The following is a 13,274-nucleotide window of genomic DNA, read 5'->3' as shown; positions in this document are numbered from 1 at the left end:
GATGCGAGATTAGGGGTGGTATCAATTAAATTAGAAGTGTTAACTTTTGGGGGAGAATATGTGTTAGCGAGTACGAAATTGTTTTGACTGAAATGTACTCGCTGATCATGTACACTAGTACAATTAATACCATTAGTGGAAGGGATAAATATATGTTGCATTTGATCCGCGAATGAATTATTTTTATGAGCTAAATGTACGTCTGGAGCGTGTGTGCTATACATATGTTTAGATTTGAAAGGGATAATATTAGAGTTGTGTTTTTGCGACGCGAGATTTGAATTATTATTTGTTAAGCGAACATGCTGAGCGGTATTCATGTCTAAATTGAAAGTTTGTTTGGATGAGAATTTTAGACTATTAATTCGCGGAGCGAAATTTGATTTAACGTTTGTTAAGCGTACCCGCTGAGCGGGTTTTATATCTGGAGTAGAAGATTGTTTTGAATAGTATTTTGAACTATTGTTTTGCAAAGCGAGTGAATTAGAAATGTCAGATTGAGGATTTTGAGTTTCATAATCTATGGTTAAAACTTGTTCTGTAATGTTGGTGGAATTTTTATGTTCTCTATCAATATCAATATATAATTTATGAAGTGAATTAGCTGTGAGATTGTGTTTTTGTTGAAGTAATTGGGCATCAGTATGTATACTCGATAATGTTGCAACTAGAAATTCTTCGTCATATTTGGAAACACTTTTTGCTGGTTGATATGGGTTACGGGATATGTAATCAACTAGGCCCATTTTTGCGCCGGGTAAATGCTCTATTGAGAATTGATAAGGCAAGAGACGGTCAACCCACCGTGCTAATCTACTATTATAAGTTTTATTTGATCGATGCTCTTTTAAAATGGAAAGTAATGCGCGGTGGTCAGTTATAACAGTAAATTCTTTTCCATATAAATAGTTTTTAAAATATTCTATCGACCACACTACCCCAAGAAGTTCTAATTCGTTAATACTATTACGTTCTTCACTACTGTTTAAAAATCGGGATGCAAAAGATATCGGTTTCCAACCATCAACTGTTAGTTGTTCTAGTGCTGCTCCCAAACCAGAACGTGAAGCATCACATTTGATTCGCGTTTCAAATTGGGGGTTATAATGCTTGTTTTCGGTATGATTTGCTATGCGAGTTTTAATTGCATTAAAAGGTAATGTGTGAGTGTCAGTCCAGACAAATTTAGTGGATTTACGAAGTAGGGGTCTTAAAGGATGGCAGAGTTGAGCTAAATTGGGAATAAATTTGCTAATATAGTGGACTGAGCCGAGAAATGAGCGTAATTTTTTGAGTGTATTAGGAGGTTGTAATGATATAATGGATGATGTTTTGGATTCGAGTGGCGAGATTCCAGATTGAGTTATATTATATCCTAACCATGAAATTTGTTGTTTTGCAAAATGGCATTCCGGAAGATTGATACGGAGGTTGTCTGCATCTAACTTTCGAAGACAATCCAGTACGAGTTGAAAGTGATCATCTTCTGAACCTTTACTAACAATTAAAATATCATCTAAGAAACAGAATGTGTTTTTAAGTCCAATCAGGGTGTAGTCCATTGCCTTCTGAAACTCGGCAGGCATGTCAGTAAGGCCGTAGAATCCTGTTTTGAATCGGTATGTGCCTGTCATGTCACCACTGATAATATTAAAATTACAATGATTAGCAGTTTCAGGGTGTAAATTTAGTTGGCTGTAAGCATATTTAAGACCAATAGTAGAGAAATGTATTTGCTCCGCGGGTTCTGTTTTGTGGTTTGTAATTATTTGTGATATCGAATCTATGAGTGTTTCAATATTTGGCATTTGATATTTGTTCTTATGTATTGCTTTGTTAAGAGTTTTAGAATCTAGTGCTAATTTCATGGTTTGATCTCGTTTGACTGTGATTACAATAGGTGAAATAAAATATTGGTCAGAACAGTTATTCAATTTTTCTATATGTCCCTCTGCAAGACGTTTTTTAATTTCAGTATTTACTCGTTCTTGCAAGTTGATGGGTACTTTTCTACCCTTTTGATGTTTTGGCTGGAAATGACGATGAAATTTTGATTTTACAATATGTATTTTTGAGCGACCAGTACGTGTTATAAGTTGAGGGAATTGTTGTGCGATGCGTGTTTTGAATGGACATTGTGATGTGATAGTGTTGACCATACTACCTTCCGGTTTTGGGGTTTGATTTACTGAAATTCCAAGAGCGTCAAATAGATCTCTTCCCACTAGTGGTTTTAGTCCATCACGAACTACAACAAATTCAGCTTCTTCAAGTCGCCATCCATTGCTCGCAATTGGTGCCTGTATCATACCTATCACGTTTATAGGTTCATTGGAAAATGTTTTTAGTTCCTGGGGAGGCGCTATCATCAAATATCGAGCAAGGGGAGAATTTTCCACAATTTCCGAAGCAAGGGACTCAGGCAAAATACTGCATACACTGCCGGATTCGATGAGAAATCCAACATGGTTGTTACCAATTTGTAGGATAGTGTTCTTTGGTTCAATCTGAATTGCGGTACTTGCAATGCTGGCGACCATATTGTCATCTGAGCTGTCGTAATCCGATTCGCATTGCGGGTTATAGTTCATATTTTGTATGGCATTTACTGTTTGGTCAGTTGTACTTTCTTCAACAGAGTTAACATTAGAGCGATTGGGTTTGTTTGGTGATGATTTTGGTTTTCTGCATACTCGGGAGAAATGGTTTTGAAGGCCACAATTGTTGCAAGTCTTGCCTCTCGCAATGCATTTGACTCTATGGTTAGTTGACCATGTTAGGCCACAGTTCCTGCATAGTTGGTTTGGTGATCGAGTAAAGCTTGATGTATTTGGTCTCTGATTTGGTGGTCGAAATGTTCGTTGGGGATTATTGCATTGACTTGCGGAGCAGATTGCGAGTTTGTAATTTGTAGCTGGTTTCTTTGGCCTAATTCCATATTTATGGCCAAACGTAATGCTTGGGCTGGTTCTAAGGTTTCTCGCAGCAATTCCCGTTGAATTTCTGGATCTAACATATTTGCAATAAATAAGTCTCTAATGAGGGTGTCTTCCTGGCTTCCGAGCTCACAATTTTCAGAAAGTTCTTTCAATTTCCCGAAGAAATGTTCGATAGACTCTCCTCTTGTCTGTTTCGTGGTGAGAAGAACATATCTGTCGAATGTAATGTTGCGCTGACGAATAAATGCTGTTTCCATGATTGTCCAAAGTTCTCCTGTTGAGAGACTGTCCATCTTGAGGTGTGGGTTTTGACTACAGACAATTCGACGTCCTTCAGTGCCCAAACTGAGGTATAGCATTGACACAGTTTTTCGATCGGTTTGCGCCCATGGCTTGTCTCCGCACATTATTCCTATCTCCAGTTGTCTCTGACATCGGTTTTTCCAATTCATTTTTGATTGAGCGTTTCTCGCCAATCTTTCCCGCTCCGATTGTGCCGATGATCCTGTTATCGTAACCTCATAGATCGGTTCAAGTGGTAGTTGTACTGTTTCAGGTTTTGGTTCCAACAAAGTGTCTATTGTGATATTTTCCTTTGCAAGAAGCGCTAACTTGGCCTGCATCTGCCACTTTTCCCATTTCAGTGGCGGGTCTACACTGGGTTTATCCCAAAATGGCTCAATGCCAAGTGGAGTTCGTTTTTGAGCTGCTGACTGCGCCATGTCGTACGCGAGTGAAATTGCGTACTTGTTCTTGAGTCGCGAGTTGTGTTTATGTTCTATGTCCTACTTGCGCGGCGAGTGCGCTTTACACAATTTCCAAATGAATTCGCTTAGCGAATCGCGTAAAGACTAGTGTTTACTTTACTCGGATTACAAAGACAGTTAGTGAAGAATAAGTTAAATTGGGCAACTGTACGCGAGAAGCAAAATAAAGAGAATGAAAGAATAACTCAACTGTTATTCCAGAAGTCAAATAAAATGTGAACAATATTTTCCCGTTGTGGGAAATTGGTAGCAACAGACATGCATGTGAAGTAATAATGATTTATACACATGCCCCTCAGGAATGGGTACACTGATTAAATTAAGTACATCATATGATAAGTTTACTGCACTAAATTATGATGTACGACAGGGACAAACTTCGTTGAAGCTGAACAAAAATTGGCAGAGTATATAGCAGCATGGAACAAGGAGCAAATAGAAGAACATCTGATCCAACAAGGTATTAGATAGAAGTTTAATCCACCTGCAGCAACATATTTTTGAGGCGTGTTGGAAAGACTGGTTAGGAGTTGCAAGAAGGCAGTGTACGCAGTGCTGGGCAGTCGATCAGTCACGGAAGATGTTCTGTCAGCCACGACGTGTCTTGTTGAAGAGACGCTGAATGCTAGACCACTGACACCGGTCAGTTCTGATGCTACCAATTTAGAAGCTATTACTCCAAGCCATTTCCTACTTTGTTTACCGTATCTATCATGTGCAGAGCAATTTGTTGATCATAGAAAGCTCTTCCTACAAACACAAGCATACGCACACCTCATCTGGGACGGATTCCGTAGAGAGTACCGGCCAACGTTGAACAGTCGAAAGAAATGGTCGACCACAACGGACAGAAGTGTTCAGCAGGGTGATCTTGTGTGATTAGTGGAAGACAGTAACCAACGTGGATATTACGATCAGGGTCAATTAACCGAAACCTTTGAAGGTTGCGACGGAGTGATTCGATCAGCGAAAATCCGAACGGAAGATGGATACTACATGAGGCCAGTATTGAAGCTCGCTCCAGTACTACCAACTGGCGATGATGTTTTCACGAAGGAAAACAGGGCCGGCGATGTTGGAGTTGAGCCTAAGGAGTAACAAATTTGAGTAGAATGTAAAAATTCAGCGCAGATTCACAACAGATCCAAATAAATGCGTAGGACAAAAGCTGTTACTGTGTTCTATTTTTGTCCGGATTATCCATCCCCTTAGCGAGAAAACTATGTATAGCGAATCAGAAACAGCCGCGTATGCCACGTAAGCATAAAAAATTGTTGTTAAACTGAACAAAAAACTCACCGATTTTGTCAGCCTAGCAACTCGAGCTAGCGCATAAACTCTGCTTTAAAGTTGTTGAAATAATATAGTCTTGAGCAGTATACTTGTTACTGCGTCTAGCCAAAACCAAACCCTTGAGCAGCAATTTTTTTTAAATTGTTAATGTGTCTAGATACAAAAAAATGTCTTGAGAAATTTTAATCTAATATTGTGTCTTGTATCGAAAACATCTCGAACAGTGAATTCAATTTTCTGTGTCCTGATTTCCAATCTTCAATTCGTGAGTACTCTGCGAAAATCGCAACACACACCTAGGATTAAGTTAGAAACCAATGTTTCATAACACTTCTCAGGCATATATTTTTGCCTTAGGTTTGTTTCATCCAAACGATTGAACTGGTAAGCATATAGAGATCCCGTATTGTGTGATCGGTGGACCCAGTTCAATTGAGAAGAAATCCAAAACTAAGTTAGTTGAATTAGTTAATGCAACGGTAAATACTGCAGAACGGATATACAGTTACAAAAGCAAACTGCATAAAAGAAGTATCCGGACAGATTTTGTAACCACTCAGAACGAACTGGGCGGTGTAAAACTTTCTTTGTGAAACAAGGAGAGCAGACGTTACAACCTTGATAATTTCCTTACGACCATCTCAAGTAGCATCTGATTAGACCAAAATCAGGATGTTAGTTGAGTTCTTGGTAATCTAATAATTCTAGGGCTTTAGGTAAGTCCTGGAATAATGCTCTGTCAACCTATATAAGTAGAGGGATCAATAGTTGATATAGGGACCTTTGATACCTCTGCTACTAAATGTAGACAATGTGAATGAAATCAGTTACTAAATGCTATGGAGCGAATTTCAGCATACAATATCATTAGACTTGATAAATATGCTCCAAATGAAATATTAGACATTTCTTTTTGGTTCATACACATTCAATTTATAATTAAATAGAATATGGTATATAATTAGATATAAATATAATATGGTATATTTAAATATAATAAGGTATTATTATATCCATGATACTGATTAAATCTCAAGCTGACTGTCATTTATTGTACTTAAGTTACTCTACTTGTACAACTAATGTGTGTCTTGGCTCTCTGTTGGTCTTTTTCTCACTGGACAGAAGTAAATTTGAACAGAATAGCTTGTTTCAACAATTTGAATTTACAATTCCAACACTCCTATAACCCAATCAGCTTTGAATGGTTATCTTGTAAGAATCTTGCAAGATAACCCTCGTCCTGCAAGATGTTGCAAGATAACCATTGTTTGCAAGAATATTGCAAGATCTTGCAAAATAAACATCAATTCTCGACTAGGGTATATATACACGAAGTTACATTTATAACAATTAGTACGACACATGGTAGTCCGAAGATATTATTGTATTATTTTTCACTTCGAAGTCTGGACTGAGCAAAGCCACAGACTTGACCGGGAAATCTTCAATGAACAACCAGTTTTCTCCTTTCTTACAATCAATTTTGATAAGGAAGAAATTTAGATAAGGGTCGTAGTAAAACTTCTTGATGAACTGTTCAGAAGCATCGCACCCTCGAGCTGTCAAAACTGGACTTGCCCCTGAGTCGAACATCCAACGTCTGTTGCCAAAGTATTCAACTGGTTTCTCGAGCCAATACCATTCGAGATTGTCTGAACAAAGTGAGGTAAAAAAATTATTAATTTTTAAGAAATACGAATCTTTCTTTTTCCATCGATAAATTGAAGACATAATCGACTAAAGTCGGGCAAATTTCTCTCAAATGACCGGCGAGTGGTTGGCTTAGTTAGTCGCCTAAGGATGATGGCATTAGGGCCCGGGTCGAGGTTTTTAGGTAAATTTTTGTAAGAAATGCGATGAATGCGGTGAATTTTTGTAAGAAACGCGGTGATTGCGATGAATGCGGTGAAACTAAATATTTCACCGCATTTCACCGCATTTCTTACAAAAATTCACCGCAGAATTCATCGAATTTCTTACAAAAATTGACCGCATTTGCTTTCCAACATTTACTCAATCTGATTTAAGATCAAAGGAGTAAGTGAAAGTTGGCGCAGTGGAATAAGCAGTTGAAGGCCTACAGGATGTGAGAGGTTCAAACACGTGTAGGGACCCTTTTTATTGTAAGAATACTGAGAACGCGCTGAAAATAATTAATTCACCGTGATTTACCACTTTCACCTCAAAAAGATAAGAAATACGCGGTGAAAATCATTTTTTTTCACCGCATTTCACCGCATTTCTTACGAAAATTCACCGCCAAACCTCGACCCGGGGGGTGATATGCTCATAGTGGGGGGAAGTTCCAAGCTGTGAGGGTGGTCAAGAGATAGGGGTACCTTTGGGAGGGCTGGACGAGAGAGTGGATCCAAATCGACAGGTGGAAGAGGGTGGACGGAGTCTTAGGGGGTGTGAGTGGGGGGATGACTTATGGTGGAGTGGTGACTGATGGGTGGGGGATTGTGACTGAGGGGAGGGGGTAACTGAGAGGTGGGGTAACTGAGGAGGGGGGTCAAACCGTTAAGATTCAAAACCCCACCATGTAAATGTTTCCTCGAAACAGTTTTGGTGAATCGAATACTTAGAAACTAGCAAGGCATACGGCTCTAAGAGAGCTGTTCAGACACTTAATGCCCTATATTTTACCCGTTCATCTCATTTTGGAGAACAAAAAGTTAAAAGGGTCAGACGAAAAATCGGTCAAGCATAAAATCGCTTCAAAAAGACCACAGGACTAATATTATTGCTACAAACTTTGTTTGAGAACAATTATTAGTTGAAATGATTACTGACAACATTTTATTATAACCTTCTGCAAATTTCCCTGATGAATAAAATAAATTCTGATATCATTAGTTTCTACGAACGAAACGCAAAATGTAATATATGTTATGGTTCGCAAAAAAAATAATTTGTATATTAAAATACGTTGTAAAACAACAAAAATATGCAGTGCCGGGAGTCAAAATGAAACGTTCTTTTATAAATAGCCAGAAGTTGACTATCACGAACTCTAATCCTTTAAAACTTACAAGTTGCATGTTTAAGGTAATGTTGCGTGACTCTGTAAAAATTACTTTGAATTTTTGGCTTAACTTCTTGAACCACCTTGTGTTTCACAATAAATACCAGAAGTTCGGACTAATTTCTAGCAAAAACACGCAACTTCGCAGGAAACACGTTTATCATGACGAGAGTTTGCGAGAGTCCACTTCTGGCTCTGTATAAAAGAACTCTTGGCACTTTGACACCTGACACTGTATGCTTTTGGAGTTTTACGTACTTTAAGTCACCTACTCTGTACTTGTGATAAGAATAAGAGTTCTACACATGAAGTTTGTTCAATTTCACCATGCATCAATCATTTTGAGCAAATTCTTAAGTCGAGAACTAAAAGATTTTTCACGAAATTGAACGATTTTCACGTACTTATTAAGCAAAGTTGACTTATTAAGCTTCTATCTGGGTTTTGGCCTGCATTTATATCTGGCGTCCTTTTACAATTAGTCCTCAATTTCGCTGTTAAAAGAAATCAACAGTGAAGTTAGGCTCGATCACTCGTTTTGAAAGTTGATCCTGCAAGAAGTCATTATTTATTACTTCTTCAAGCGTCCCACTTTTTAAGATTCCACGTTTCATATCACACTAAACTTTGATCTTTATCAGTTTTCGGCGAATAGGGCTTTTTAAGGTCTATAATTGAGGCAATATAAAGAATTATTTTTTAAACTGCTCATTTTCTAAAAACCATAAAGATCGACAATGAGAGTGACACAACAGAGCCTGCTGACGACCTCTGCTATCCCTTTGCGCCTACAATATTATCAAAGAATTAAGAAAAAAATATTGTTTGGGCTGAACGATTATTCAATTGTTGGATTGATTCGCTGCACGAGAATTGCAATGTTACTATAAATTTTAATTGAATTCTGTCTTTGATTTTTGAACAGAGAAATTGGGGTCTAAATAAGTTAGAGTATACTTCTGGGAAGCCTTCGGCAATTCGAGCTCAACCTCGTGCGCAAACGCCCTCGGCTTTGAACTGTAAATGCCTTAGACTTCCCGGAAGTAAACTCTAAAATATGCTTACGAGGAGTTAAATTTTTATTCTCCATTTACAATTAATCGAAAAAAAGTCAAAATAAATAGACTTCATGTTGGTACTGAAAATTTATGCTCTTCATAAACAACCCGCTTACCACGTAAACTTGCATTTTGTTCGTTTACTTCTGTCAATGAGTTTATTGCAACAAAAATCGCAAGCTGTTTCCAGAAAACTTTTTTTTGTTAAAGCATGCTAATGACATAAGAGTTTGACATCACCAAGGGACGGGAACTAATCTTAAATTCGCGCTGACTTCAACTAATGTCATGAGTAGCGAGATGCGTTATTCTGCAAAACAATTTTGCTAATTATATTAGACTGCAGTCTGAAACCAGTAACTTGCTCATGTGTCAAACTGTTACCCAGTGTTTGACAACTTACCATAATCGTTCGATCTCTCTTCTCAGTCTCTGAAAAACTTTCAACTGAATTTAAGTTATTTTTTACAAAATTTCCAATTTAAATGTACTTTGATTAACACTACATACCTGAAGTTGAAGTTATGTATGGTATTAGAAAAATCAACACACCCACATTGACACCTAAAACAACAGACAGGTGGAATTCTATTTACTCCATTTCTATTTACAACCACTGTAAGTAAAATTTGAGAGTTAGTTTCTGCTCCTATAATTGTTCCGACCTCACTTGTGGGGGGAGGAGCTATATACTCAATTGGGTTTTTTTGTTCAGACAATTTTAGCCGATTGATATATTCATCGTAGAGAAATATGAGTGGTATCACGCCCAGTGAAGAGTTCGGAATTAAAAAGATTTTTTAAATTTTTTTTCGGGGTATTATCGAGGTTTAGAGTTTAGTGTGATCATTTGGCGTTTGGCTCGATTTTGTTTACTTTTAGCGTAGTTTTCAAATTAAGAATTTTTCTGTAAAAATATTAATTCGAAATTACATTTTACAATACAAATTAAAAAATTTTGTGTTTCTAACGGACGAAAAGACATTAAAAAGGATAGGTTTTCTCTCATTGGGAATTCACTGTGAAAAAATTCGATTTCTATTTGAGAACTGTTATTTTAAAAACCTTTTCATGTTTTTTTCAAGTCACTTAGAGACTGGTCACTTTTCAAATCACGGTTCTGTTGAAGACAAACCTTCTTTACAGTCAATAGACGCCCAATGAACAAATATTTCGTTTTCAAGGAAACGCTCAAGCTTTTTATGGCTCCGAATATGAGTTTTTTTATGACTCCGACTATGAGTTTATGTCTCCGACTAAGAGTTTATGGCTCTGACTTAAAAAAATTGTAGTCCTAGAGCATAGAATCGTCAATTAAAAGTACAAAAGGTGTCCTGAAGAGCAGTAAATGAACCTATGTAGTAATTGGAGTGGACAGTTAATGGCTGCTAAGACTTTAAAAATAGTTTTTCGAAAACATTTTTTTAATATCAACAGATGTCAAAATTGCTTCTGTGAATTTTAAGTCAGTCTCACTATTGGCAGGATTCAATTTTTTTCCACTGCAACTAAAATTGATCTTTTTAACAGTTTTATTTTCTAACTTTTGTCTTTATAACTTCAATTTTTCATTATTATTACGATTTTCATGATTTTGTTTTGATTTTTGGTTAAATTTTTCCAAGTTTTGGTTGCCTTTGAAAATCTTTTCACCTTACCCTGTTTTTGACAGTTCCGATTGGCTGAGTGAATACGTCCAATTGATGATCGATAAACTCTCCGAGAAAAAGGTATGGTTTTGGCTTCGACACAGTCTTCTTGCACTTTTCTCGTGATTTTTTGGATTTCGCCGGTATTTGTTGTGGTTCCTTTAGTCATGCAACTGATTTTGATGACTTGCTGATGAGTTAAGACTGATAAAAATTATTGCCTTCCCATCGAGACATAATTGATTATAACCTACAATTTACTGACTTCCGTTGAAAGCTGTTGAGATTTAAGTTTTTGATGTTAGGGCTTTTCTTAAAAGTTTCGTGTTTTCATGAATTATTTGTTCATATTTGATTTTTTTGAAGTCTTAAAGTTCCATTGTTATTGGAAAATTTTTGAAAAAAAAATTTGAAACTGATAAGCTCATTTTTTAACGGCTTCGACACTTTTCTCTCTCAGTTGTTTTTTTCAGTTTGCTGTTTTTGCCCATTTTTTCTTTTCTTTCTGTTGTCTCAAAACGCTGAGAGGTCTCATAAACCTAAAATTAAAAGTTGAACGAATGAAAGTACTCATTGCACTAAGTTTATAGCAAATAGCCTTAAATTCAATGATAACATTTCTTTTCAAATATTTTTTTTTAATTTTTTCGATTTTTTATACATTTGTCAACTTTTATTTGTTTGTCAATATCGAGAGCTCTCATCCACTTCCTGGTAAAACAAATACTAGCATGTCTGTCATATTACAGCGTAAATGATGTTTTCTTTTTCGGGCAATATGCATTTTAATAAAAGCTTTGTTGGTGCTCAACATTTGTGTTCCTTTTCTCTTCTTTAAGCACATTCACGTAATAACAGATCTGGATGATTTTAAAATGAAGCCAACCTAATCATATTTAATTTTTCAGTATTGTTTTTACCTTAATTAGTTAAAATAAAATCTGAAATGGAAAACATAAAATGCAGATAACAGCGAAAGATATTATTGGCTTCAATAATTTGTTTTTTTTTCGCAAACTGTTTGTAAAACTTTCAATTTTTCTCCATCTTTTGTCAAGTTCTGTGGCTTTGTCTTAACAAAAACAAGTCCTATTGGTTGGTTTTGCTTTTTTAATTATTGTATTAAAAATTTTTTCGTCAGAAGCTAATGGTTACTGAGACGCTTGAAAAGATTTGTTTACAAAATTTTTGGTTGATTTTTGAAATTCGTCTTACTATTTGTTCTTTTTGTCCACTTGTTGCCTAGACTCTTTAGTAAAAAAAATCCGATCTGCTTTGTAGTAGCAAAAAAAATTAAATTTGAGTAGTTAGGGTTTTAATTGATTGTGTTTCGACGTTGTTATTATGTGCTTTTAAGTTTAGTTTACAAAACGTTTTTGTTTTTGCTCATTTTGTTTTTGTTTTTTTTCTTCTCGTAGTCTTATTAATGGCCAATTCTATGAGCGCTGTAATGAGGCAGGGAATTATTTAATTCGTTTAGTAGTTTGTGGAATAATTATTTTTAATTCAAAGATATATTTTTTGTCTTCGTTTGGTTGACAGTTAAGTGAAAAGTGAGCGCGGGTCGGATCATCATATGCAAACGCACATTAACGAGCCTCCACTTTCTTTTCCTTAAAACAGTTTCAACGTGTTGCCATGCAAATTGAGAGAATCATCTGCAAAATATTCTTTGCTATCATACATTATTTGCAGGCATTTTGGAGCCGACACTAAACAACTATTGTTGCTAAAATTCAAAATATTTATTTCCTGAATACTTGGAACTTTATTCTGCAACTTTTGCAGAAATTGTTGTAGGTGATGGAGCTAAAACCGTGCAACCAAACTTTTTAACGCAATCCCCACAAAAAGAAAAAAGCTTTTTGAAACTGGTGAAATTGTATTTCAAAACTATAATGGATCTATTCTGTGCCCCTAGTATTTGTTATGCACACCAATTGAAAACTATGTGATAATATATAGCAAGAAACTTTGTAAAAATAGCATGTGTGCCTGGGTGTGTAACAGTTATGTGCCTACTAAAGGGGGGATGTGAGTGGTTGACAAAACTGAATAGATAACCAATTTTAAAGAAACTTATTTAAAGATACAGCGTTTTACCTGAAATTCAATATTTTTTAATTTAACATCGTTTCTGTCAAGGTTAAATATTTATCTTTTGCTTTCTTTCTTATTTGACAATGTACTTTTTGCATAAAAGCCCTGACAATATTTTGCGAGCTATTAAAGTTCCTTCGATAACATTTTTTTACAGCGTTCTCATAAAATTTCCCGTTCCCTTCAAAAAATATACTCCTCACCAGACTATTTTCTAACGTTATGCAATACGGAAAAATCGCCAGAGTCGGGAGGAAATAATTTCTGCCGAAATAGACCTGCCAAAAATAGAGTTCACAATCTACTTACAGGCCAATTAATCTGAACACAATTGAGATACAGTAATCAAGCCGTTTTGTCTAGATTTAGCTTACATTGAAACAACAAACAACAAAAAACTCTAAAACTATAAACATACTGCAGTTTTTCAAGACATAAAT

The 13,274-nt window shown here is 36.1% G+C and overlaps 1 protein-coding gene across 1 annotated transcript in view; it reads right to left on the bottom strand.

Annotated features, from left to right (window-relative positions):
• Positions 1 to 6,142: 6,142 nt before the first annotated feature.
• The window catches only part of LOC142346122 (uncharacterized), a 24,953-nt gene continuing 17,821 nt past the window's right edge, over positions 6,143 to 13,274 (bottom strand). The window contains exons 2-4 of the mRNA XM_075398626.1: positions 9,596 to 9,649; positions 9,489 to 9,506; positions 6,143 to 6,654 (exon numbers count right to left, since the gene is read on the bottom strand). Coding sequence (XP_075254741.1) covers positions 6,353 to 6,654; positions 9,489 to 9,506; positions 9,596 to 9,649 — 374 coding nt within the window. The 3' untranslated portion in view covers positions 6,143 to 6,352. The remainder of the gene's footprint in view (positions 6,655 to 9,488; positions 9,507 to 9,595; positions 9,650 to 13,274) is intronic.

Source organism: Convolutriloba macropyga, chromosome 9 (genome assembly GCF_964194025.1).
Source record: "Convolutriloba macropyga chromosome 9, txConMacr16.3, whole genome shotgun sequence".
NCBI lineage: Eukaryota > Metazoa > Xenacoelomorpha > Acoela > Convolutidae > Convolutriloba > Convolutriloba macropyga.
The sequence above is the reverse complement of the archived record's forward strand: the minus strand, read 5'-3'. Positions and strand labels throughout refer to the sequence as shown.